At 38.2% G+C, this 23,976-nt stretch overlaps 2 protein-coding genes across 12 annotated transcripts in view; one reads left to right on the top strand and one right to left on the bottom strand.

Annotated features, from left to right (window-relative positions):
- Window positions 1-3,637, bottom strand: part of ZNF565 (zinc finger protein 565) — a 31,949-nt gene extending 28,312 nt beyond the window's left edge. For 2 of the 3 annotated variants that reach the window (XM_008536244.2, XM_070557564.1), the window contains exon 1: window positions 3,505-3,617. The gene's annotated coding sequence lies outside the window, so the exon portion shown is untranslated. Of the gene's footprint in view, window positions 1-3,504 lie in introns of all 3 variants that reach the window. The other variant, XM_008536245.2, reaches the window with a different exon arrangement.
- On the top strand, window positions 3,615-22,298 carry ZNF146 (zinc finger protein 146). Of its 9 annotated transcripts, XM_070557629.1 has the most exons (5): window positions 3,996-4,082; window positions 6,296-6,373; window positions 11,305-11,532; window positions 13,683-13,754; window positions 19,246-22,298. In XM_070557629.1, the coding sequence occupies exon 5, from the start codon at window positions 20,029-20,031 to the stop codon at window positions 20,905-20,907; it is 879 nt and encodes a 292-aa protein (XP_070413730.1). In that variant the 5' UTR covers window positions 3,996-4,082; window positions 6,296-6,373; window positions 11,305-11,532; window positions 13,683-13,754; window positions 19,246-20,028; the 3' UTR covers window positions 20,908-22,298. The 9 variants fall into 9 exon arrangements, with proteins under 9 accessions (XP_070413723.1, XP_070413727.1, XP_008534468.1 ...); XM_070557628.1 differs by lacking the exon at window positions 6,296-6,373 and having other exon boundaries at window positions 3,945-4,082; XM_070557624.1 differs by lacking the exon at window positions 13,683-13,754 and having other exon boundaries at window positions 3,991-4,075.
- The last annotated feature ends 1,678 nt before the right edge of the window (window positions 22,299-23,976 follow it).

Genomic DNA, 23,976 nt, shown 5'->3' on the forward strand with positions numbered 1-23,976 from the left:
AAACAGGAAACAACAAGTGTTAGCAAGGATGTGGAGAAACTGGAACCCTTGTGCATTGCTGGTGGGAATGTAAAATGGTGCAGGAGCTGTGGAAAATGGTATGGTGATTCCTCAAAAAGTTAAACACAGAATTACCATATGATGCAGCAATTCTACTTCTGGGTACATACCCAAAAGAAGTGAATGCAGGGACTTGAAGAGATATTTGTAAACCCATGTTCACAGCACTACTATTTACAACAGCCAAAAGGTGCAAGCAACCCAAGTGGTCTGTTGATAGGTGTATGGATAAACAAAATGTGGTACATACGTACAATGGATTATTATTCAGCCTTCAAAAGGAAGGAAATTTTGACAACACTACAATATGGATGAATCATGAAGATGTTATACGAAGTGAAATAAGCCAGTCACAAAAGGACAAATACTGTATGACTCTATTTATATGAGGCACCTAAAATTGCTTAATTCATAGAGATGGAAAGCAGAATGGTGGTTTCCACGAGCTGGAGGGAGGGGGGAATGGGGAGTTACCATTCAATGGATAGAGTTTCAGTTTTGGAAGATGAAAAAAGTTCTGGAGATAGATGGTGGTGCTGGCTGCACAACAATATAAATATACTTAATGCCACTGAATGGTACACTTAAAAATAGTTGAAACGGTAAAATTTATGTATATTTAAATTTTATGTATATTTTTACGTATATTTAAACATTAAAAAACCCCAACAAACTAATGAGGTTGGTTACCTCTAATGGGTGAGTGGGAACAGTGTAGAAAGAACGGGGGAATGGGATTGGGAGAGAAGAAATGACGGAAGAGTGATTGGGTAGATGTTTTTGTCTAATTCTGACTTTTAGAACCATGGTAATGTTTCGCATAATCAAAAAATAATTAAAATCAACCAAGATGTGTGTATAAGGGGAAACCCAAAATAAAATACAAACAGTGACAAATGAACCTGTATTACAAAGGAGTAACATTACCATACAGAAGGGTGTAAGGAAAACTGTTCTTACACTGCACACTGTAAGACTAAAGACAAAAAGAACTGTATGGGGTATGGAGGTATGGGTTAGCAATTCTTTCTTTTCTTTTCTGAGGAAGATTCGCCCTGAGCTAACATCAGCTGCCAATCTCCCTCTTTTTGTATGTGTGCCCTGTCACAGCATGGCCACCGACAGATGGGCAGTGTAGGTTGGCACCCAGGAACCAAACCCGAGCCACCAAAGCCAAGAGCACCGAATTTAACCACTTATCCACCGGGGCTGGCCCCGCAATTCTTAAACTGCATTCTACTCAGGACTGAGCAAATAAATTAAATTAATAAATGGAGTGTGGTTAATGAGAGTCAAGTTTTTCCACTATCAGAGAAGAGAGATACAAAAAAGGAAATGGAGAAGGCTAGAATAAACAGTTTGGTGCTGAACTGGAATTGGAGATATCATACCAAATCACGGATTATCTATATAGGGATAGATATGTGTGCGTAGAGATACACACATTTCTAGCTGAGAGGACCTAGATGCAGTGACATCCCAGTAGCAATGAACATATCTAATCTTCTTTTCTAAATATCATTTTCTAACAAAAGGAGTCAATGCTCCCTGGGAAATTTGCTGGCTCCAGGACTGGGGCTGGGAAAGTACATTATCAGCCTTGTGGTGCCAGAAAATAAGAAAGTGCTAAAAAAAAATAAAGGGGATACATTGAAAGGACACAGATAGTCAACTTGAAGGGGCTCCCCATGGCCAAATCTGAGACAATTTGAGCAAGAAAAGTGATAGTAATGGATTATAACCTATAGCATTAAAAAAAAAAAAATCCAGTCCATACTTACACAAGTAATTTAGTAAATAAATGGAGGAGAAGGAAAATCTAACAGTAGGATTCTAATTAATATATATAGATGGAAGGATGGAAACAAAAAGATCACCGTTTGGCAAATAGCTGGTAATAATATTTTCAGGCAAGAATTCTCAGTGGATGTGAAGATTAGTAGGTGGAAGTAGTATGAGGAACAGGATATTTATATCGGGTTAAAGTACTTCTCTACAAGACATATATTAATTATAATGGGAAAAACAGTGACTTTGCAGCAATTTGCCCGACACCACTTCAACCAAGTTATTAAAGTTAACACCACTAATAACGAGACAAACCGACCTCATGGGTCTCCTGATATAATGCACTGAGGAGAACACATCACTTTTGGGGTATTCTTGCCCCAAATACATACTCTGAATTTGATCATGAGGAAGTATCAGACAACTTCAAATTGAGGAACCTTCTATAATGCAGAATCTACAAAATAAACGGCCAGTTCTCTTCAAAAGTGTCACGGTCATGAAAGACAAAGATTGAGGAACTGTGCCAGAGCAAAGGAGACTAAGAAGATTTACCAACTAACTGCAACATATGATCCCGGAATGGATCCTTGTCCAGAAAAAGGACACTAAGGGACACTGATGAAACTAGAATAAGGTTTGTAGATTAGTTAGTAGTAGTGTATCAATGTTAATCTCATGCTTTTGATTGTACTGTGATTATGTAAGATGGTAACATACGGAGAAGCTGGGTTAAGAGTATATGGGACTTCTATTTGTGCAACAGTTTTAAGTCTAAAACACACCCACATGTTTGGTGCTGCACAAATGGTCAGTGCCACACAAACACAACCACACATCCACTCGAGACATATAAGGACACAACCGCACAAACACAGACACCTCCACACCCTAATACACAGTAACAATCTCACACCCACTAAGAAGGCACACACAGTCACACAATCTACTCTCCAGCGGCGACAAAGTCACTCTTATACAGGATTATCACACCAAAAACCACAAATGCCCCACACACTCACAATCATGTTCCCACTTGGGAGGGGACACACAACCACTGGCACTCTACTCCAGCCCACTCAACATCAACCAGTCATAACTGAACATTCACTCTAGAGATACACACAGTCACACTCACACAGGCAAAGACATCCCACACTTGGACACGCAGCAGCGTTTCAAGACAAACTCTAAGGGAAACAGCAGGGTTACATATGCAGCGTCACCACAGTCATAGACACACGACAACTGCACACAGTACCACACACGGCCACAATATCATACACCCACCTTAGAAACACGTAATCATAATCACACAGACACCTGCACCCATCTCCCAGTCACAGGTGCACTCACCCTCCCAAGAACTAGGCGTACAGTCACACACAGTACACAACAGGGACACAAGCAGTTATCATCCCCACAGTCACAAGGACCCCACACCGCAACACACAGCACCGCACATGGTTACACAAACACAACCAGACATACATCCTGGAGACAGGCAGTCACCACTGCACTCAAAGGCACCCACACCTGGTCACACAGCCACAGACTCCTTCAGAATCTCGCATCCTCAGCCCGCTCCCGCCTGCGCGCACAAACGCAAAGTTCTGGACACGCCCCGTTCCCGCCCCGGACTCCCAGACCCCTCACCTTCTGCCTCCCCTTGGTCGCGTCCGGGTCCCTGCAGAGCTCACAATCTCGCCACGACGTCAAGAGAGACGTAACGTTGGGCCGCTGTGGACTCTGGGAAACGTAGTCCAGAGCCACACCAGGCACGGACAAGATGGCGTCCTTGTACCTCAGAGTCTGAGTTTGGCCCGTCTGAAACTGCGCCCGGGAGGCTTCAAAGACGGAGTCCTCGCTCCAAACCTCCCACCAGGCTTGAGCTGATTTTCCTCCAAGGCAAGTACTCACTTGGAGAGCCCCATAATCACGGGAAGAGGCAGCCAACTTCGCGTGGGAGAGACAGAGAGCGATTGAGTGTCAACCAGCAAAGCCTTAAGGGAAATGTAGTCCAAGGCCGGAAAAGCGGCCTTGCTGTTGACAGAAGGTAATCAGATACCAACCAGCCTGGCCTGGTCGCGGTGACCGCGCAGGCCGCGTCGCGGAGACTTCTGGGAGTGCTCACTCGCCCTCGAAGTGCGCAAGCGCAGCGCAACGAGTGGACATTTTGGTCTTTGTCCGCGGGTCAGTCCGGCCCCTGGCTCCACGTGGCGCCAAAGTAGGAGGTGGGATGTGGGCGTCTTGGGCCGGTGGGGTCCGGGAGGTTGAAGTGAAGGATTCCGGATCTATTGGGGCGCGGCGCGGGGTGGGGAGTGGGTTTAAAAGCGTCAGGACTCCATGTGGGGTGGGGGTGGGGGCCTCTGAGGAGGGTTGGAGCGTGTGTGACCGCAAGTTTGACCGGATGTTCGGAATTACGGAGTGAGAAACTGGGTGCGGGATCGTGGGTGGCCGAGTCTGAGAGGGAGATGCAGGAGATCAGCCTTGAGCTAATAACATCTGAGCCGCGCTTCTCTTGTCGAAAGTGCTGATAATAACGGTGCCATCTTCCTGAGGCGTCTGTTTTACTGGAAGATTTGAAGGGGGAAAAAGCTAAGTGGAAAACAGTTTAAAAATGGATTTTTATATTAACACGCATTTCTTTTTAGTTGGGCTAGAATGGAAATCCCCGTGATTTCTTCTTTTTTTTAAAGACAATATTTTAAAGGAACTTTTCGTTAGTGGGAGTCTGGTTCAGACGATCTCCGATCTCCTGATCTTTGGGGTATTTTAATAGGGCTGCTGTTAAGTGCTGGACAAAATATCAGCGTTACACATCGAGACGCAGTGTCGTGTGGCGCAGAAAGCCCAGGATTAGGGAGTCAAGGGTTTGGAGTTCGAGGTTAGGCACATTGATCCACATTCTTTGAAGAGAACTTGGGGTTGCAGTTTTTTAGAGTGTAATCGTGTGAGTCTAGACTCGATTCTAGGTGTCCTAACTCCTAAATGAATCGAGGTGTTCCCACTTTGTATGGATTTTGTGAAGTAATGAAAATACATGTGTCTGCAAAGATGCTTTTTCTAAGGAATCCGCTCACAGTCATCCTTCGCGTAAATTTTAAATAATAAGAGTTAAAGTAGTTGGGTACCAAATTTAATATCTACAAATCAATAGCCTTCAGATAGCCAAACAACAGCCGGTTAGAAGACATGATAGAAGAATACCGCTATTTACAATAGCAATAAAAAATAAAATATTAAGGAATATTCAAAAAGACTAGAAAAGAATATTTTAAAGTGCTAAGGGTTATAACATAAGATGTGAACAGATAGATATACCATGTTTTTCAATAGGAAGACCTCATAAAGAAGTGTGCAAACTTAAGTAAATTTATTCGTTTAATGAGATCCTAATAAAATTGTCTACGGTTTTTTTTCTTTTGGATCTAGATAAGCTGATTCTGCACTTCATATGGAGAAATAAACAAGCTAGATTAACCAGTAAAACTCTGAAAAAGAAAAGCAGTTGCGATGTGGGGAGGTGGGAGCCCAACAGTGACATTTTAAAATATAAATCCTCAGAAATTACAATAGTGTTGGTATCAGCTTGAAGCAGGCCTGTGAAGGGAAATCAGACAATATCTATAATAAATACGAATGTGTTTTCTTTTTGACTCAGGTATTTCACATCTGGAAATTAGTCCTACAAATGTACCTGCGTTTCCATGAAATGATATCAGTGCGAGATTGCTGATGGCAGCAGTGTTTGGCATAGAAAAAGATTAGAGGGGTCGGCCCCGTGGCCGTGTGGTTAAGTTCCTGCGCTCTGCTTTGTCAGGTCAGGGTTTTGCAGGTTCAGATCCTGGGCGAGGACGTGGCACCGCTCCTCGGGTCATGCTGAGGCTGCTGAGGCGGCGTCCCACATAGCACAACCAGAGGCACTCACAACTAGAATACACAACTGTGTACTGGGAGCTTTGGAGAGAAGTAGAAGGGAAAAAAAAAAAAGATTGGCAACAGATGTTAGCTCAGGTGCCAATCTTTAAAAAAAAAAAAAGATTAGAAACTATTCATGCCCATCAGTAGGAGATTGGTTTCATAAAATTGTGATGCATCTATACAACAGAATAATATACAGCTTTATAAAAGAATGAAGAGGAAACTATATACTGACACTGAAATGAAATCACTCAAAAATGTACTGTTAAGTGAAAAAAAACAAGATGGAGAATGTATGATATGCTTCATTTGTATTAAGAAAAGAGAAATAAGAATATGTATTTGTATTTGTTTCCATTAAAGAACTCAAAAGATACACAAGAAATTAATAAAAGCTGCTATCTCTTTTTGGGATAGTGGTACTGGGATAGATAAGGCAAAGGCAAGTATTTTTATGTTGGTTTGTTTTCTAACTGTGAATTTAGTATACAAAAGTTACAGTGATTTTTTTTTTTTTTTAAAGGACGACGTAGGCCGTGGAGCCAGACTCCCTCTGTTAACTCATTCCTCTGTTGCTTTGTACATCTGTGGCCTTAGGCAGGTACTTGTGCCTCAGCTTCTCATCTAGTAATATAGAGAAAATAATAGTATCTGATTCACAGGTAGTTGGTTGTGTAGATCAGGGAGTTCTGCGTGCTAAAGAATAGTGCCTGGTATGTAGTAAGCACTGGATAAATGTTAAACAGTCCTGTTACTACTATCTGAAAAATAGTGTATCCTCAGAAATAATACAGCCATTCATACTGTTTCTGGTAGAAATTTCTGAAAGATTCAGATACGTAGATACTCTTATTTCCGTGTTTAAAGTATTGTTTTTTTTTGACATTTCCTTTTATAGCTGGAATGAGGAAGTTAGATTTCTGTGTTCATCTTTAGAAACTCATCACTACCTCCTTCGTGAGATGTGTTCTTTGATTTCTATGGTTACTTTTTCATGGTTCTAAGTCAGAACCTCTGATGATGTTTTTAAAAAGTTCCAATTGTGACTGACTTTTGGCCAGAAGACATCAGAGGTGACCTTTCAATTGCATAACATCAGAAGAGACATAACTGTATGACTGGTCCACCATTAGTGATTGTATTTTTAGGGCCAAAATGTAATCTGAATAGTTTTACTTTAGTCCCATACAAATGTTTATTTCCCATCAATCATTTAATGGATGATTTTAACATCGATAAATAATCCTTGGCTGAATCAGTAATTTCTTCATGGGTTCCAAAGTGATGATTTTTTACTTTTTCCTTCCTTTTACATTTATTTGATTGCAACCTCAAATTGTGTCAAATTTTTCCTGTCTTTTTCTTATTTAAGTACTATTTTAAAGTTGTGTTCTAATAACTGCAGCTAGTTTTTCTCAGATACTCTTATTATCACAGTTTTAGCCAGTGGATGCTTCTTCAAGTTGACTTCTGTCCCAATTTGACTCCTAGAACCTTACTTAGAGTGTAGTATTGAATATTTGATTTTTTTTGCCAAAGGCATAAGTGAAAATTGGTATCTCAGTGTAGGTTTAATTTGCATCCCTCATTATGAGTGAGGTTGGGTATCTTCCATACATGTAAGGGCCACATGTATCTATTGGAATTGTCTGTTCACATCCTTCTCCACATTTTTGTATGGGATGTCTTTTTCTTTTGGGAGCTGTTAGAAAAGTTAGCCTTATATGAAATGAGTTGCAGGTTTTTTCAGGTTTTAAATTTGTGTTTTGACATTGTTCACGGTGGTCATTTCTTTTTCTAAACTGCAGAATCAGGAGGTTTTTATTTTTATGTACTTCAATTTATCAGTCTTCTCATTTATGGTCGTAGTCAGAAAGCCCTTTCCACTCCAGGTTTCACCTATACTTTCACATCCTTACAAGGTTATCATTTTTATAGGATTGCATTTTCTTATTTATATTTTTAATTCATTTAGAATCTACCCTGGCATATGATATTAGGTATGCATCAAGGCTTATCTTTTTCTAATTGGCTACTCAGTTCTTCTAACACTATTTATTAAAAAGTCTTAGCTTTACTATTTTAAAATTTCATTTTTATCATATACTGAATTCTTGTATGTATTAGGTCTATTTGTAGACTTTATGTTCTCATCCATCTTCCAGTCTGTCTTCATGTACCAATATTTAACTTTTTATTATTGAGATTTTATAATTTTGTTTTAATACCTGGTATTGCTCGTCTCCTTATTGCTTGCCTTTTCAGAGTTTCCTAGCTATTCTTGCTTATTTATTTTTCTATGTAAACTTTAGAATGAGCTTGTCTAGTTCTAGGGGAAAACACTTATATTTATTGATATTGCATTAAACTCATGAAATAACTTAGAGGAAAGAGACATTAGATCTTTATGATTTTAAATACTCCTATTCCTGTACATAATATATTCCATTTTCCTTTTGGGCTCTCTGGAGTGTTTAAAAATTTTCTTCATATAGGTTTAGATACTTCTTACTAAGTTTATTTCTAGGTACTTTATCTTTTCTATTGCTGTTATGAATGGAGTCGTTGTTGTGTTAAATATGAAGCTTATTTTTTATTCCCTGCTTAACTTACTGAATTATTGTTTATAATTATATTAAATACTAATTGAGGCAATGGGCGTTCTTATCTTTATTTAGAATTTAATAGAAATGCCTTGGGGCTGGCCTGGTGGTGCAGCGGTTAATTTCGCATGTTCCACTTCGGCGGCCCAGGGTTTGCTGGTTCGCATCCCGGGTGCGGACATGGCACCGCTTGGCACACTGTGCTGTGGTAGGCGTCCCACATATAAAAAAAGTAGAGGAAGATGGGCACGGATGTTAGCTCTGGGCCAGTCTTCCTCAGTAAAAAGAGGAGGATTGCCAGCAGATGTTAGCTCAGGGCTAATCTTCCTCAAAAAAAGAAGAAAGAAATGCCTCCAGTATTTTTGCATTAGATAAAATGCTAGCTTTTGTGGTCAGATATAGTTTACAATTACATACATGTAGTATATACATATATGTATATACACACACACACACATAGATTACCCATGCTGCTTGGGTCTCAGGGATGTGGGTAGAAACAAAAAGTTTTTGAGGCTGAGGCCAGATGTAACAACCAGGAAAGATCACATTAATCAAGGAAAGAAAAACCCCTTTGAACTCTGATACTGCAGTCTTAAAAGAAAAGTCAAACAAAACAAAAATAAGATGCTCAGTAAGTTGTTTTTCCTATTCTGTTTTCTTTCCATTCCCTTCTTTTGGGTGACATTTCTTTACTCAGTTTTATCTTTTTTACTGTTTTATCTTTTGTGTTCTTTTTGTAGCTTTGCTTGCTTCTTAAAGTTTTTGTGTCTTTTTTTAAAGATTCATTTTGTTGTGTTTCATTTTATTGTCTGCTTTGTGGCAGTATTTTTCAGATGAGTTTATTTAACTGTTATTTTTTATTAACTGTTGGGAAATTATGCTATTCATTTTCACTCTTCTTACAGTATCCTTGTGTGGACACAGACAAATTATTTTGTCTTACTCATGTTTGTACGAAATAGATTTTCTTAGACAAGTACCAGGAAAAAGGAGGCATAGTAACATTCTATGCTTCCAAGTTCACATACCTCCTCTTCTAGTGTTTAAAGCAAAGGACTTCCGTACCTTCTCTGGCTTGATGACCCTAACCTGGTTGAGGTCAACTTCTATCTCTGACTCTTTGTTTCCCACAATTTTTCATAGTACTTACCTTCACTTTTAGAAGCCTGCTCTTTCTCCTTCCCCCTGCAGTCCTTTTCTGTTTAATCTAGGTCTTGCTTTCATCAGTTCCTTCTTAGGGTGAGGCCTACTCATTCTGTAAGGAAATAGTAGCTGCAGATTTCTGAACTCTTGTGAGTCCTTAGAATCCCCCTCAGCATTCTCAGTTCTTCCTAGGCTTCTTTGCAACTTCCTGTTTAGCCTCCTGTTTGGGTCTGCCTTTGGCAGAGGTACATGGAGTGTGGGAGTTTTTCTGTCCCTAGATTTGTTGTTCGTTGTTAGATTCAGTTACAATTTTCGCTCAGGGTGAATCCCTCACTCTGAGAATGAATATTTAGAGTTAATATATATTCTCTCCACTAGTTTCACTAAAGATAGAGTATATGGATTGAGTACTTGGTTCCCTCCCCCTCCACCGCCATTATTGATGTTTTGTATTGTTTCAGGAGAAGTACTTGCATGATTCAAAACTAAGCAGCCATCATGCTCCTGTGAAACCTTGCCTTGCCTCCTTGAATGTTGATGTTCTAGGATTCTGTCCTTGACCATCTTCACGTACTGTGTATATTCTCTATAAGCAGTCACAGTAACAGTGCACCTGTGTGTTCAGGAGCAGTGATATTCTGACAGCTGACAAATTCCCATTTCCATGCTAGGCCTATTCTAAGTTCCTCATCTGTATATGCAGTTGCCTAATGGATATATCTGCCTGCATGTGCCTCAGAAACCTGACACTCTGAATATCCAGAATATCAAACTTGACCTCCTTCCTCCTGCAGATTGTCTCTGGGCAACTCACTCTTTCATGTTTCTCTCTGTGTACATTACTGTTTAAATCAGGCTCTAAGCCTTCCATCTCTGCCACACTCCAGTACAAAGTGGTGACCGAGCTTTTTCAACACACACAGCAGGTAGTATGTGTTGATCTCAACTTTGTAGAAAAGTTGGAATAGTACAGAGAACTCTCGCATAACCTTACCCAAATTCGCCATTTGCATTTTCTCTTTTGCTTTATTTTTCCTTCTCTCTCTGCCGATATGTATGTGTGTAATTTTTCCCTGAACCATTTGAGACTAAGTTGGACACATGCTCCCTTTATAAATACTTCAGCATGAATTTTCTAAGAACAAGGACATTATTTTTCATAACCACAGTACAGTAATCAAAACCAGAAAATCTAACATCAATACCTTACTATTATTTAATCCAAAGTTGATATTCAGATTTTGTCAGTTGTCCTAATAGTGTCTTTCAAAGTCTTTTTTTGAATGACTGGATGAACTTATGTTTACAGGACATTTCTAATATATAGTTTTACTCAGAGTATAATACAAAAAAAGTAAATATTAGGACTCCAGGAAAACTTTCTGAGTTTTTATTCCTGAATATTGTCAGAACAACTTCCTACACATTGTGTCCTTGTGGCTTGGTTCTGATAGGCGTATGTTGCTGTAGTATTAGATGTGATATTGAATTCATCCAGGAACAAGGGCCGCAGTTAAAATCCACTCAAGAACGTATGCAGGAGAGTGGTGCTAGAGAACAATAGCAGCCAGTCACGTGAGGCATGAACAGTTTTCCTATGTAAGTAAAATTCTGAAAGTAAATTCCCCTTTTTTCCCCCATTTCTGGATGTGTGGAGACTTACATGATTGAATGAGTCTGGCTTTGAAATTCAGGATTCAAATAATCTTAGTCCCTTTGCTCATATAATTGTGTGTACTTTAATCTCTAAGGCAAAAGGTCATTACTTTGTTCTTTTCCACAGGGCCGCTTCCTTCTGCATCCCTGGAAACTGCACCTTCCTCGTTCTTCAGAAGGCTCCAGGGCTCAGTCTGAGTTCCAGGATGGTACTTTGGCCCCAGCATTAACATTCTAGTGCTGTATCATTTCCCCAATAGCAGGTTGTAAACTGAACAAGCTGTATGTGATCCTCTGTTGGAACAAGAAGACAGCTCTGAGTGGTGGAAAAGAAGTGGATAGGAAATTTGTCCAGGTGAGTGAATGACAACCAAGCAGGTTGCAGTTGGTTAGTCAGCATTGATCCCTCTGGAAGGCTTTTAAAGCTGTTTTCTAATAGGCCCTAGTCTTCAAGCATCACTTGGTATGAATTCTTGAGATACTTGAATGGCATTTCCAATTATCATTTTCTCTATTTTAGTATTCTGCTTCATCGTCAGATTCAGAGGGTCTGGTGCCTGTCTTATCTCTATTCTGGATGTCAGCACTTTGTACTTCATTTGTACTGCCTCTGTGTGCTTGTTCTCTTTTTCATTAACGCCCTCAGTCTCATATTCCCCCATGTATATAGACTCCTTTCCTCATGCATTGTGTTTTATAGGTCTTAAGTCTTTACGTATTGTCTGACATTTAGGTTCCTTTCTATTACCACTTTCTCTCATTCTTTCAGGGGTTAAATGCCTCAGAATTATATTTTACATCTGTAATCATACTTCCTGTTGTCTTCTTATCCACCTCTCCCATTATACATCGACAAACTCCTGCCTCCCTCACTTCCACCGCCATATACCTCTCAGAAGTTGTTGCCTTAGAAATCAGTTCTGTCTGTCTGCTGTGTGTGTCTGTATGAATGTATGAACCTGTATTTGTTTTTTAATGTAAAACATGAACTTGTAAACATTTTTGAACATCAAATTATACAGTGAAAAAGTCCTCTCTTACCTCTGGTCCTCAGTCCTATGGTTCTTTTTCAGAGAGGCAGTCACTTTTAAGAGTTTCATGTATCCTTCTTGAGGTAGTCTGTGAATAAACCAGCATATATTTTGTATCTCTGCTGTAAATATGAGTATATATAAGCCCTCAGTTTTCCTTTTCATATATATGATGGTATGTATTGTATTGTGTAGTTTTTTTTTCTGAGATTCTCTACCAACACATAATTTATTTAACCTGTCTCCTATTAATGGACATCTAGGTTGTTTCCAGGCTTATGCTATTAAAGACACAAGTGCATTTACCTGTTTATATTGCTTTGCAGAGAGATGCAGATACAACTGTGTAATAATTTAAGAAGAAATGCTGAGTCAAAGTTATGTTTGTTTATAGATTTGATACAAATAGGCACATTGTTCCCAAAAGGAGTAAACCAATTTATATTTCTGCCAACATGGTTTATTCATATATTCATCAAGTATTTATTGAATGATGTGTATTAGGCACCATTTCAGGTACTAGGGAAATGTCAGTGATCAAAGCAATCAAAAATACCTCCCTCGGGCTCATATTCTAACTGGGGAAGGCAGATGATGAGTAAATAAGTAAAAAATATATTCTGTCAGATGGTAGTGAGTGCTATGGAGAAAAATCAAGGAAAATTGGCATGGAGAAGGGCCAATTGGGAGTTACAATTTTAAGTAAGTTGGTCAGGGTAAGGTCTCAACAACAGGATGACATTTGAAAAAAGATCTAAAGAGTGTGAGAGTGGGGTGTGCAGTATTTGGTGCAAGAGCGTTCAGCCAGAAGGAACAAAAAATTTTAAAAGCCTTGAGTCCGGAACTTGCTGTTCAAGGAATAGTGATCAGGGCAGCAGGCTGCAAAAGGGAATAAGAGGCAGTTTGGTTGGCTCACAGGCCAAATCACAGACTTTGGCCTTTATTCTGAGTGATTTGGGTAACTATCAAAGGGTTTTAAGCAGAGGAGTGATAAGATCAGAATTACATTTTGGCTGATGTATAGAAAATAAGGTAGAAGCGGCCAGGGCTAGGAGATTACTCAGACGCTAATATAGTAGTAGTTGAGCTAGTGACAAGAAGTTAGGTTTTTAAGATATCTTAAAGGAATAGCTGACAGGATTGGCTGATAGATTGTATGTCAGTTATGAGAGAAAAAAGGAGTTATTGAGGACTCCAAGCTTTTAACTGGAAGAGAATGAGTTACCATTTACTGAGATAGAAAGACATCAGGAATTTTGGGAGATAGATCAAGAGTTTTCTTTTGGACTTCTTAATTGTGACGTGTCTCCTTATCATCTAAGTGCATATTCAGGCAGGCAGTTGGATATACAAGTCAGGAATTTAGGGAGACAGAAAGTTCTGACCTCTTCTCTTCTGCTATAGTAAGAGGCTTTTTTATTCAGTGATGGTGTCTCTGCATTTCCTTGCTCATTCCTGCTTTTTCTACCTTCAGGGATGCCAGTGAGTCCACCATGTCTCCTGGATGGAGCCTGCATTCCTGGATTCTCTTATTAAAAACAAGCAGGTGGTAATTTGGCCCTTGAGGCTGTGCCTTATGTTTTTGGAAAGCATTGTGCTTGAGGGCTCTGTTTCAAAACAGCAGTGGCAGCTGTCTACTCAGATCCTTTCTCATAAGACAGTAGCCTTGGGGCTGCTTCCTACTCTTATCAACAGTGCAGTTTTCCTTTTTTTCTGTTTCTGTTTGTCTTTCTCAGACATGGAAAGTGGGCAGAGATGTCTTTATTTTACCATTTGAGAGGAAAGAATCTGTGTTATGTTTGAGTAACCCCTCAAGGAATTCTGTCCCACTTCTGTTGGATTGGTGCTTTGATCACCTGATATGTTGCTTTATCTTTCATAGTGCTGCTTTGTCCTTTGCTTTTATTTTTTCTTCTCTCTATCCTCTTACTGGAGATGACTCCTAGAACACTGCATTCTGCCTTTCCTCCCTCCCTTTATAAATTAATTCCCAGAAAGGATGCATCCATTCTGAAGTTAGAAGTAATTCTTTTTATGATATCAATTTTTATTTTGGCACCTCCAGCCTTTCTATCTTGCCTGCTATAATTTTATGTGTTTATAGGATAAACAGCATCTGATTTCATTCTCATTGTGTCAGATGATTAAATCATTAATTTCCTACCCAAATTAGAGATTTCAGTTCATTATTTTCAGGTCTAGAGATCAGTTCAAACCTGTTTCATATTATGTCTGGACTGTGTCTTTTCTCATGATCCTTGTGATATGGTCAGTCAAGCCTTTAAAAAGATACACTTCAGTGTAATCAAGAGAGGACATACTAACCATAAGAATATAAATGTGAACATATTTCCTTCTCTTTATAAAAGTCTTTGAATTTGAATTTGCATCTTAGCCTTTGATTATAAAATGCTCTTCCTATTCAGGTTACACTCATCATTTAAATCTGTTAGTTGCTCTTCTGTTGATCTCCCTTCTGATTGTTGTCTGTTGTCTGTTGTTGTCTGTTTAGTCTTTAAAATCTAAACTGTCCTCCCTCCCTTATTTTCCCCCTTGATATTGCCCCCACTATTTTAATAATATGTACTATCAGCCATTCAAAGAAAAGAGTAGAGCCATTAAATCCAGCATCTCAGGGTATAGTTAGGATGTTAAGACCTTTAAGTACATACAGATTTGGGTTTAAAAATATTTCATATGGAACACTTTTATTTTAGGAAAAGTGAATCCGATTGTGATTAGAAGCTGTGGGGAAAGATGTTTATAAATAAGAGACAAGATTGGAGAAGTCTTTTTAGGGGCATGTTACTGGAGCTGCTTCCAGGAGGTTCTGTAGATTCTAAGGAGGTTGAAAATAGGAGAGGTCAGGCTAAGCCAAAGGACAGGAAGAACATACTATGCATAGTTGTGACTCATTGGTTGTATACTTAACACGCTTGTCAGGCTGTTCCTCAGGGCCTGTGAACTTTAAATTCTGCTTAGAATGCTCTTCCTCTGGATGTCTGTAAGGATCACTCTCTTCTTTCATGTCCTGAATCTTTCCTTCTCAGAGGCCACTATATCTAAAATTGAAATTCTTTACCCCTTCTCTAATTTTTTTTCATAGCACTTAGAACTTTTTGACAAATCATCTCCTTTATTTATTTGTTTATTATCTGTCTCTGTCCACTGGAATGTAAACTTGATTAGGGCAGAGAATTTTGTCAGTTTTGTTCAATACTGTTTATCCCTAGAAGCTTAGAACTGTGCCTGGCACATAGGAGAAGAGAGAAAGATATTTGTTGAATGAATAATAAGAAACGTTTTGAGTAGCAGTTGTCAAACTTCTTGGTCTCAGTAATTTAGGTTTCTTTTTTTTTTTTTAATAACAGCTTTAGTGATATATAATTCATATAACATAAAGTATACTCTTTTAGGGTGTGCAATTCAGTGGTTTTTAGTATATTCACAAGTTGTGCAACCATCACTACTATCTAATTCTGGAACATTTTCATCGTCACAAAGGGAAACTCCATACGAATTAGCAGTCACCTTTACATTGTTAAAACTTCAGGAACTTCCAAAGACCTTTGGTTTTTGTGGACTTTAGTGATATTTATGTTGTTTAAAAGTAAAATTGAGAAACTTTGAAAAATATTTATTTATTTAATGATCCCCTTACATGGGAACTTAAATTACACTTCTTAATAAAAATAACAGTTTTCCAAATTAAAAAAGTTTAATGAGAAAAGCGACATTGCAGATTTGTAAATATCTACTGTCTGGTTTAGTAGAGGACAGCTGGATTCTCATTTCTGCAGAGTTTTCAAATGTTGACACATCTTATTATACAATATCAAAACATATTTGTTAATATCATTACTGATCGCATTAGAAAAGTCTTTGAAGAATTGAGAAGCTATCATCTCCCGGTGAAGGGAAGATATAGGTTTTCCGAAATGCTAATTTTTGCTTGAAAACTCAAATTTTATCATTGGCAACATATGCTGTCCTTTGTTTTCCTTGAAATGATTTTCTCACTTCATTCTGTCAAAGTACCTGCCAAATAATACCTGTCTAAATAGCTCTAGTTTGTAAGTCAATCATTTATTAATTTATTTAAAGTAAATTAATGGTGCTCCGTGAAAAAGGTTGGCTAGTTTAGCTCACAACGTAAATGATTTGCCCAAGTGCTCTTCCTTGAGACAGCTATCATCCTTTGGTGTACAGTAGAAGTACTTGTGTATTTGTATAAAATTACATTTATTTTTATACTTTTTTTTGCTTTTTGTGGAATTGATATTTGCCGCACTTTTTGTTTGTTTCCTTGGTTTTCTGCATTTAGCACAGACTCCCTTGGACTTTCCTCAGAATAGTTACAAGCCCTCTCAATACTAGTTTCCACATGGTCAAATGCATTGGGAAATCTCTTCCCATTTTTCCCCATGGAGATATAACTCCTAGAATTTTTGTTCTCCTGCTCCAATCTGGACAGGTTATCCTCTGACTCAATAGTCACCTCTTATCTTGTAGTTTCTCATCACCATTATCAAAGAATTTTCTTTATTTTCCCTATGGGTTACATCTCTTCTTTTTTGGATCCTATATCTGTTGCCTTCTCTGTCTTCTAATTTTGGTGGAGCACATCTTTTAGTAGCGTGTAGCATCCTGAGAGGAAAGGTGGATTTGAGGTAAAATTTTTCATCATTTGCATATCTGAAAAATGCCTTTGACTGTCCATTAGATTGATAGGCTAAGCTTAGAATTTTTCCCTCAGAATTTTGTCTTCTAACTTCCCCTGTTTCTGTTGAGAAATTTGATGCCATTCTGATTCCTGTTCCTTTGAATGATACATGTTCTTTTTTTCTGAAAACATTTACAGCCTCTTTATTTTTCCTTTTGAAATGTCATAGTGGTGTGTCTAGTTATGCATCTTTTATTATTCGTTGTGGAGGGTACTGAGTGGGCCCTTTAAGTCTACAAATTCATGGCTTTAGAGGACAAGAAGTTTTTCTGTTCTTTGAATATTTCCTCTAGTCAGTTTTCTCCTTTTATTTTCTGGAACTTCTTTTACTCAGCTATTATATTACTTTGGTTTATCCTCTAAATTTGTCTTCTTAAAGCTTCTATCAGGAAATGATACTGTTACTTGTGCTCATATTTTATTGGCCAAACAAGGTATTTGGCCATGCCTGAGTTTGCTAGGGTTAAGTAATATAAATCCTTCTTCAGTAAGATGACTCTGTTACTGGTGAATGATAATACAGTCTACCTCCCCTTCTCCCCTCCCCATAGTTTTAGTTTCTAAGGGAACTTTTTGTTTCTTGCTTACAAAACCCTGTTATTGTTTCACTGATAAAATAATCTTCTTGTAACTGTCTGATTGGTTTTAGGGTTTGTTGTTTGCTATGCCTTTCCTTTTATCAGACTTTCTTTTTCTCTTGATGTTTCTCTGTCTTTCATGATAGTGGAGTTCCTCAAATGTGTGTGGAATATTGGCTGCAAGGTCATGTTTAAGAATGATTCACTGAGGCCAGCCCCATGGCCGAGTGGTTAAGTTCACGTGCTCAGCTTCAGCGGCCCAGGGTTTTGCTAGTTCGAATCCTGGGTGCAGACATGGCACTGCTCATGAGGCCACACTGAGGCGGCATCCCACATGCCACAACTAGAAGGACCCACAACTAAAAATACACAGCTGTATACTGGGGGGCTTTGGGAGAAAAAGGAAAAATAAAATCTTAAAAAAAAAATAAAAGAATGATTCACTAAAAGGTGATCTTAGGCTTTCTTGTATTGGATGCTTTTTGTCGTCTGGTAGGCTTTAATGGATCAAAAGTATAAGGCCTCATGGATCCCAGGTCTCCTCCCTGCAGAAAGCTTATACTGCCTTACTCTCACAGACTCAGGTGGGGCCAGGTCCTTTGTTTTGGTGAAAAAAATGGGTACAGGTGACAAATACTGTCTTGGAGGGGCGTCCTGCCAAGGTTTTTCATGGGCCTTTCAGGTTCTCCCAGAGAAGGATTCTTTCATATCTTGCTTATGGGTATATGTACCTGGTTACCAACATGTCTTGGCCTCAGTTGCAGAATGGTGCTGGAGGTCTCACCATGTTATGTATAGTTTTAATTCCATTGATTTCAGTGTATTACCTGTGCCCTGTTGCCTTGTTTGTTGGGAGTCCTTGAGTTGAGCTTCTCTGTTTAAATTTCTGCAAAGAATAATTTCCATTTCATACAAGGAATAGACCTTTGCCCTCTTGACTGGGAGGGTCAAGGTCCAGCTGCACCTTATACAATCTTTTTCTTGGGCACCATCCTTTATTCCTTCTCTTGAGGTACTTGATTCCGTCCATTTCCTGAGTCTTTCTGATATTTCATGGCGCAAATTGGCTTGCTTGACATTGGCCCCCTCTTCTGCAGTACCTTTATGTTACTTGAACTACCTCAGGTCTGCTGTGTGTTGAAAATCTTCCATGTGCTTTATTATATCGAAAAATTTGTTAATATCTGTATTTACTGATGTCTCCTATCATATTCTGTTTTCTTGTGAGTTTGTACCATTTTCTTTTTTCTTCTCATTTTAATGGGGTTTTGGGAGGAAGAAGATGTTGGTTATTCCTTTCCTTTTCTTAGGTATCCCAGGTAGACTTTCTCAGTTTTATGTAGTCGTATTTTTAATCCTATTTGTTAACTTTTCATTGTTTGTTACATTTAATTTGCTGAATTATGAAATGGGAAGGGTTATTTCTCAAGAGTAGTCTAAGCTTTATGTACCCATGAATGTTAATTTTCTACCCAGATATCCTCCACAGGAGTTTCCTTCTTGGAAGTTAGTTGGAGACATTGGTCATGAGGATTCTTTCATATTGTGAGATGGGCTAACCAGAGTTAATCCCAAAAAAGCACAATATGAAATTTTATTACTAGTAATGGGAAAATTCATAAACAATGATGATAATTAAAGCTAACATTTATTGAGTGCTTACCATGTGCCAGCACAGTTCTAAGCACTTTATACATTAACTCCTTTAAATGATCATTCTTTGTACTCCATTTTAGAAGAAGCCTGAGAAGATGATGAGCAGATAGAGAGGCAACAAGACTTGCATCCATCTCCAATAAAGTACAGACTGAGGAAAAAAGCAGTGAATATAAGAAAATTGGAAAAATACTTCCTCTGATCTCAGACTTTACACCTTTTAAGGCAACACCTTTATCAACTTACCTAGAAAGAGTTTGAAACAATTTAGATTTAATCATGAGGAAAGTTGTGTAGGAAAGAATCATCAATTTACTTAGTTTGGAAATCCTGCCACAGCTTATTCTTTATGATAGTAACCCCCTTTGAGTGTAAATCAGTGTGGAAATGCCTTCAATTAAAAAAAATTTGAAACCCGTCTGATACCAGAGCGTTCATACTGGAGAGAAACCTATGAATGTACTGAATGTGGGAAAACTTTCACTCACATATCACCCTTCATTAAATGTCGAAGTCAGGCTGGAGCGAAACCCTGTGCTTCTAAGGAATATTGAAAAGCCTTTAGCTAGATGACAGATTTCATTGAGTAGAAGAAAATTCACCTGGAGAGAAACCAGTGACAGTAACAAAACTTCACTGAGTAGTGGAAAATTTATACTTGGAGAGAAAGCTTTGAATGTACTGAGTATCGTAAAATTTTCTCTCAAACTTTAATCCTTACCCTACAATTGAAAAGGTCATACACAAAGAACTCCTACAGATGTAAGAAATGTGGAAATACCTTCAGCCTAAAGTAAATCCTCATTCATCAAGAAATTCATACTGGAGAGAAACCTTGTGAATGTGGGAAAGCTTCCATTCAGATGTCACACCTCAGTCAGCAGAGAATTTGTAGTGGGGGAAACCCCTTTGCCTGTAAGGTATGTGGGAAAGTCTTCAGCCACAAATCAAATCTCACAGAGCATGAGCATTTTCATAATAGAGAGAAACCTTTTGAATGTAATGAATGTGGGAAAGCCTTCAGCCAAAAGCAGTATGTCATTAAACATCAGAACACCCATACTGGAGAGAAGCTCTTTGAATGTAATGAATGTGGAAAATCCTTCAGCCAGAAGGAAAACCTCCTTACGCATCAGAAAATTCACACTGGAGAGAAACCTTTTGAGTGTAAGGATTGTGGGAAAGCTTTCATTCAGAAATCAAACCTCATCAGACACCAGAGAACCCACACAGGAGAGAAGCCCTTTGTATGTAAGGAGTGTGGGAAAACCTTCAGTGGCAAATCAAATCTTACTGAGCATGAGAAAATTCATATTGGAGAGAAACCGTTTAAATGTAGTGAATGTGGAACAGCTTTTGGCCAGAAGAAGTACCTCATAAAACATCAAAACATTCACACTGGAGAGAAACCGTATGAATGTAATGAATGTGGAAAAGCCTTCTCTCAACGAACGTCACTTATTGTACATGTGAGAATTCATTCAGGTGATAAACCTTATGAATGCAATGTATGTGGAAAAGCCTTCTCTCAAAGCTCGTCTCTTACTGTGCATGTGAGAAGCCATACAGGGGAGAAACCCTATGGTTGTAATGAATGTGGGAAAGCCTTCTCTCAGTTCTCAACCCTTGCTCTGCATTTGAGAATACACACAGGTAAGAAGCCTTATCAATGTAGTGAATGTGGGAAGGCCTTTAGCCAGAAGTCTCACCACATTAGACATCAGAAAATTCATACTCATTAAAAGCCCTGTGAATACCTTGAAAATGGGAAAGCATTCATCAGGAATTTACACCTCCTAGCACACCAGAAATAATTGTTCTGAAGGAAAGCATCACAATGAGGGAAAGAAAAGCTAAAAACTTATGGGACACCATGCCGAGAAGGACATTTGTATGATAAAAATCCTGTGCTCAATGAAAAAACCTCCAGCAAAGGTAATGCTGAAACTTAAGACACATTACCACTAAAATTGGGAATGGAAAACATGCTTATTGCTATCTGCATAGATCTGGAGATCTTCAGTGTAATAACAAGAAGTCGAGTTTTGGAAAGGAAGAGACTTTTATAATATTGCTTTAGCAGAACAGAAGAGATTCTGGAAACACCTATGCATTTATTAAAATTTAGAATATGATAGAAATGGCATCAGGAGGTGAGAAGATAATGGGACTATTTAACAAATGATTTGGAGGTATTTTGTTCTCCAAGGAAAAAAAATAGACCAGGAACTATATGCAAAGGTAAGATCTAAAGGGATTAGAAGCAGGACTATGACAAAGCTATATATACTAAAATTATGACCTTGGGAGTAGGGAAACATTCCTGACAACAAAAATCCCTAGCAATTCTCTGAGTTTCTATGCTCAGGAAATATATACCAGGCTATATACTGTGGCATGATTTGTAGTAGCCATAAATTGGAAACAACTTAAATGCCCATCAGGAACAAAATGGAAAACAACTTATGATGGAATACTGTATATCTGTAAAATGTAACAAATGACATCTACATGTATTACAGAGAAGGATCTCAAAAATTAAGTTGAGGGGGGAAAATGAAGTTGCAGAATGACACATATAGTACGATGACATTTTTGTAAATTTAAATTAAAACTTCTTTCACAAAATTCAGTACTATATATTGGTAATGGATACATATATGTATGTATGTTTTTAAAATGTTTTTGAAGTGGGTTGGAAGGATACAGACCAAACTCTTGATAGTGGTTGCCTGTGAAGAGTGGAGTGGGGAATGAATGGGGAGGGTTAGGGTAGGGATTCATTAAAGGGGACTTCAGTTTTATATATAAACATTCATTTCTCTTAAAAATGAAAAAGACTGCAAGTAAATATATCAAAATGTTGGATAATTCTGGGTTATGGTATATGGATATCTTGTCTTATTTTTTGTACTTTTCTGTATTTTTAAATTTTCTCATAATTGATAAGAATGGGGGTGAGGATGGGAACACTGTACCTATAGAAATCATGTTCTAATGGATTCATTCCCAATCAAATACTAAACTTTTTATAGAAAATATTTCTAAAATTTTATCAATGATGAGTTGATGGACTTGCTCTCTATGTAATATGAAATAATCTATTTTATTAAAATTAAAAATGACAGCATAATCCAAATCTGTTTTATTTTTACGTGTTATAGTGTAGACTATATGGTCCATATCTTCACATTTCTAACATTATTTTGCAACATATTGTTTGAGCTTAGACATTTTTGAGAACTTTAGTTAAATACAGATACATGCACATACTTCATATAAACAGAGTTTGAAATTTCAGTTTTCTGGTCCTGTGAATTTCCATAGGAATAGCATGGGTTTTAAACATGTTTTTGATTTTTTCATTTTTAAAGAGAAAATCGTTCAAGTTCTCAGAACTTCCCCCAATTCGAGTTAAATGCCAACACCTGGATCTCACCTGTAACCTATTGCATGTCTCCGATTGCTTAGACAGACACTTTTTTTTGTTGTTTTTTCTCCCAACATTATTGAGGTGTAATTGACAAAATTGTACAGTATTTCAAGTGTACAACATGATGATTTGATATATGTATACATTGTGAAGGGATTGTCCCCATTGAGTTACTGTTAGTTTCTTTTACAGAGGTGGAAAGGATGGGATGGGTATGATGAGAAAAGTGGTTCAGACCCTTGGCAGAATTCTATTGTGAAAACCAGTCCTTCCTAAAGATATTTTTTGTCTGGTCCCTCATCACAGTGTAACTTGATATAAGTACTATTATTAAAGGTTTTCTTAAATAATGGTGAACATCAGCAATACAACATTTGAGGTTGATTTCAAAACCTTTTAAAAAAGCTCTTAATCTCAGTTAAATGCCACGTTACTCTGTATCTTTTATTAGTCTTTTTGGAGGAATGACCATGACTTATATACTTAAATATCCACATGAATCTTAGTCCTTCCTAACATGAAGTCCCCACCCCTCTTTTTTTAAAAGATTTTATTTCTCCTTTTTCTCCCCAAAGCCCCCTGGTACATAGTTGTATGTTTTAGTTGTGGGTCCTTCTGGTTTTGACATTTGGGATGCCGCCTCAACATGGCCTGATGAGCGGTGCCATGTCTGCGCCCAGGATCCCAACTGGTGAAACCCTGGGCCGCCAAAGCAGAGCGCAGGAAGTTAACCACTCAGCCACAGGGCTCCCCCCCCCCCACCACCACTTTTTTAAAAAGGGTGTTATGTACTAAACCTACTGAGGAACAGCACCAAATTTTTGTACACCATTTAAAAATTGCCTCCATTTGTTACTCTTAGTACGGAGAAACATTCTATATAAAGATTTTAGGCATAAGACATGTTTTCCTAAACTACTTTTTTTTCCCTTAATCTCTCATGCTTCATGTAGCTCTTCTACCTCTGCTTGTGTGTTTGTGCAGCTTCAGAGTCAGCAGAGTAAATGACAATCCTGAGGCTAAGACAAAACCAGGAGAATATCTTAATGTGTCTATTTGCCATGGCCTAGGACCCCCTCCCCCACCCAGCAATACTCATTGTGTTGGCTCATAGAAGAAAGTTGAATCTGTAGTTCAGAATTACTGTTTTTACTCATGTCAGGAGGCAGATGATCTGAACTCTCTAAGTACATGTATTTTACTCCATCCTAATTGATAGAGTGTAGATATAAATGACTTGACGGTTGGACACCTGAATCCTCATTAGTCAAGATTTATAAGAGAAATCTTGGTTAATTCCACATTGCCTGTATACATATTAACTGCTATCTTATATAATTTCAAACCATGTGAAGGACCACAAAACATCCTCCTTTAT

Source organism: Equus przewalskii, chromosome 9 (assembly GCF_037783145.1).
Source record: "Equus przewalskii isolate Varuska chromosome 9, EquPr2, whole genome shotgun sequence".
NCBI classification, from domain to species: domain Eukaryota; kingdom Metazoa; phylum Chordata; class Mammalia; order Perissodactyla; family Equidae; genus Equus; species Equus przewalskii.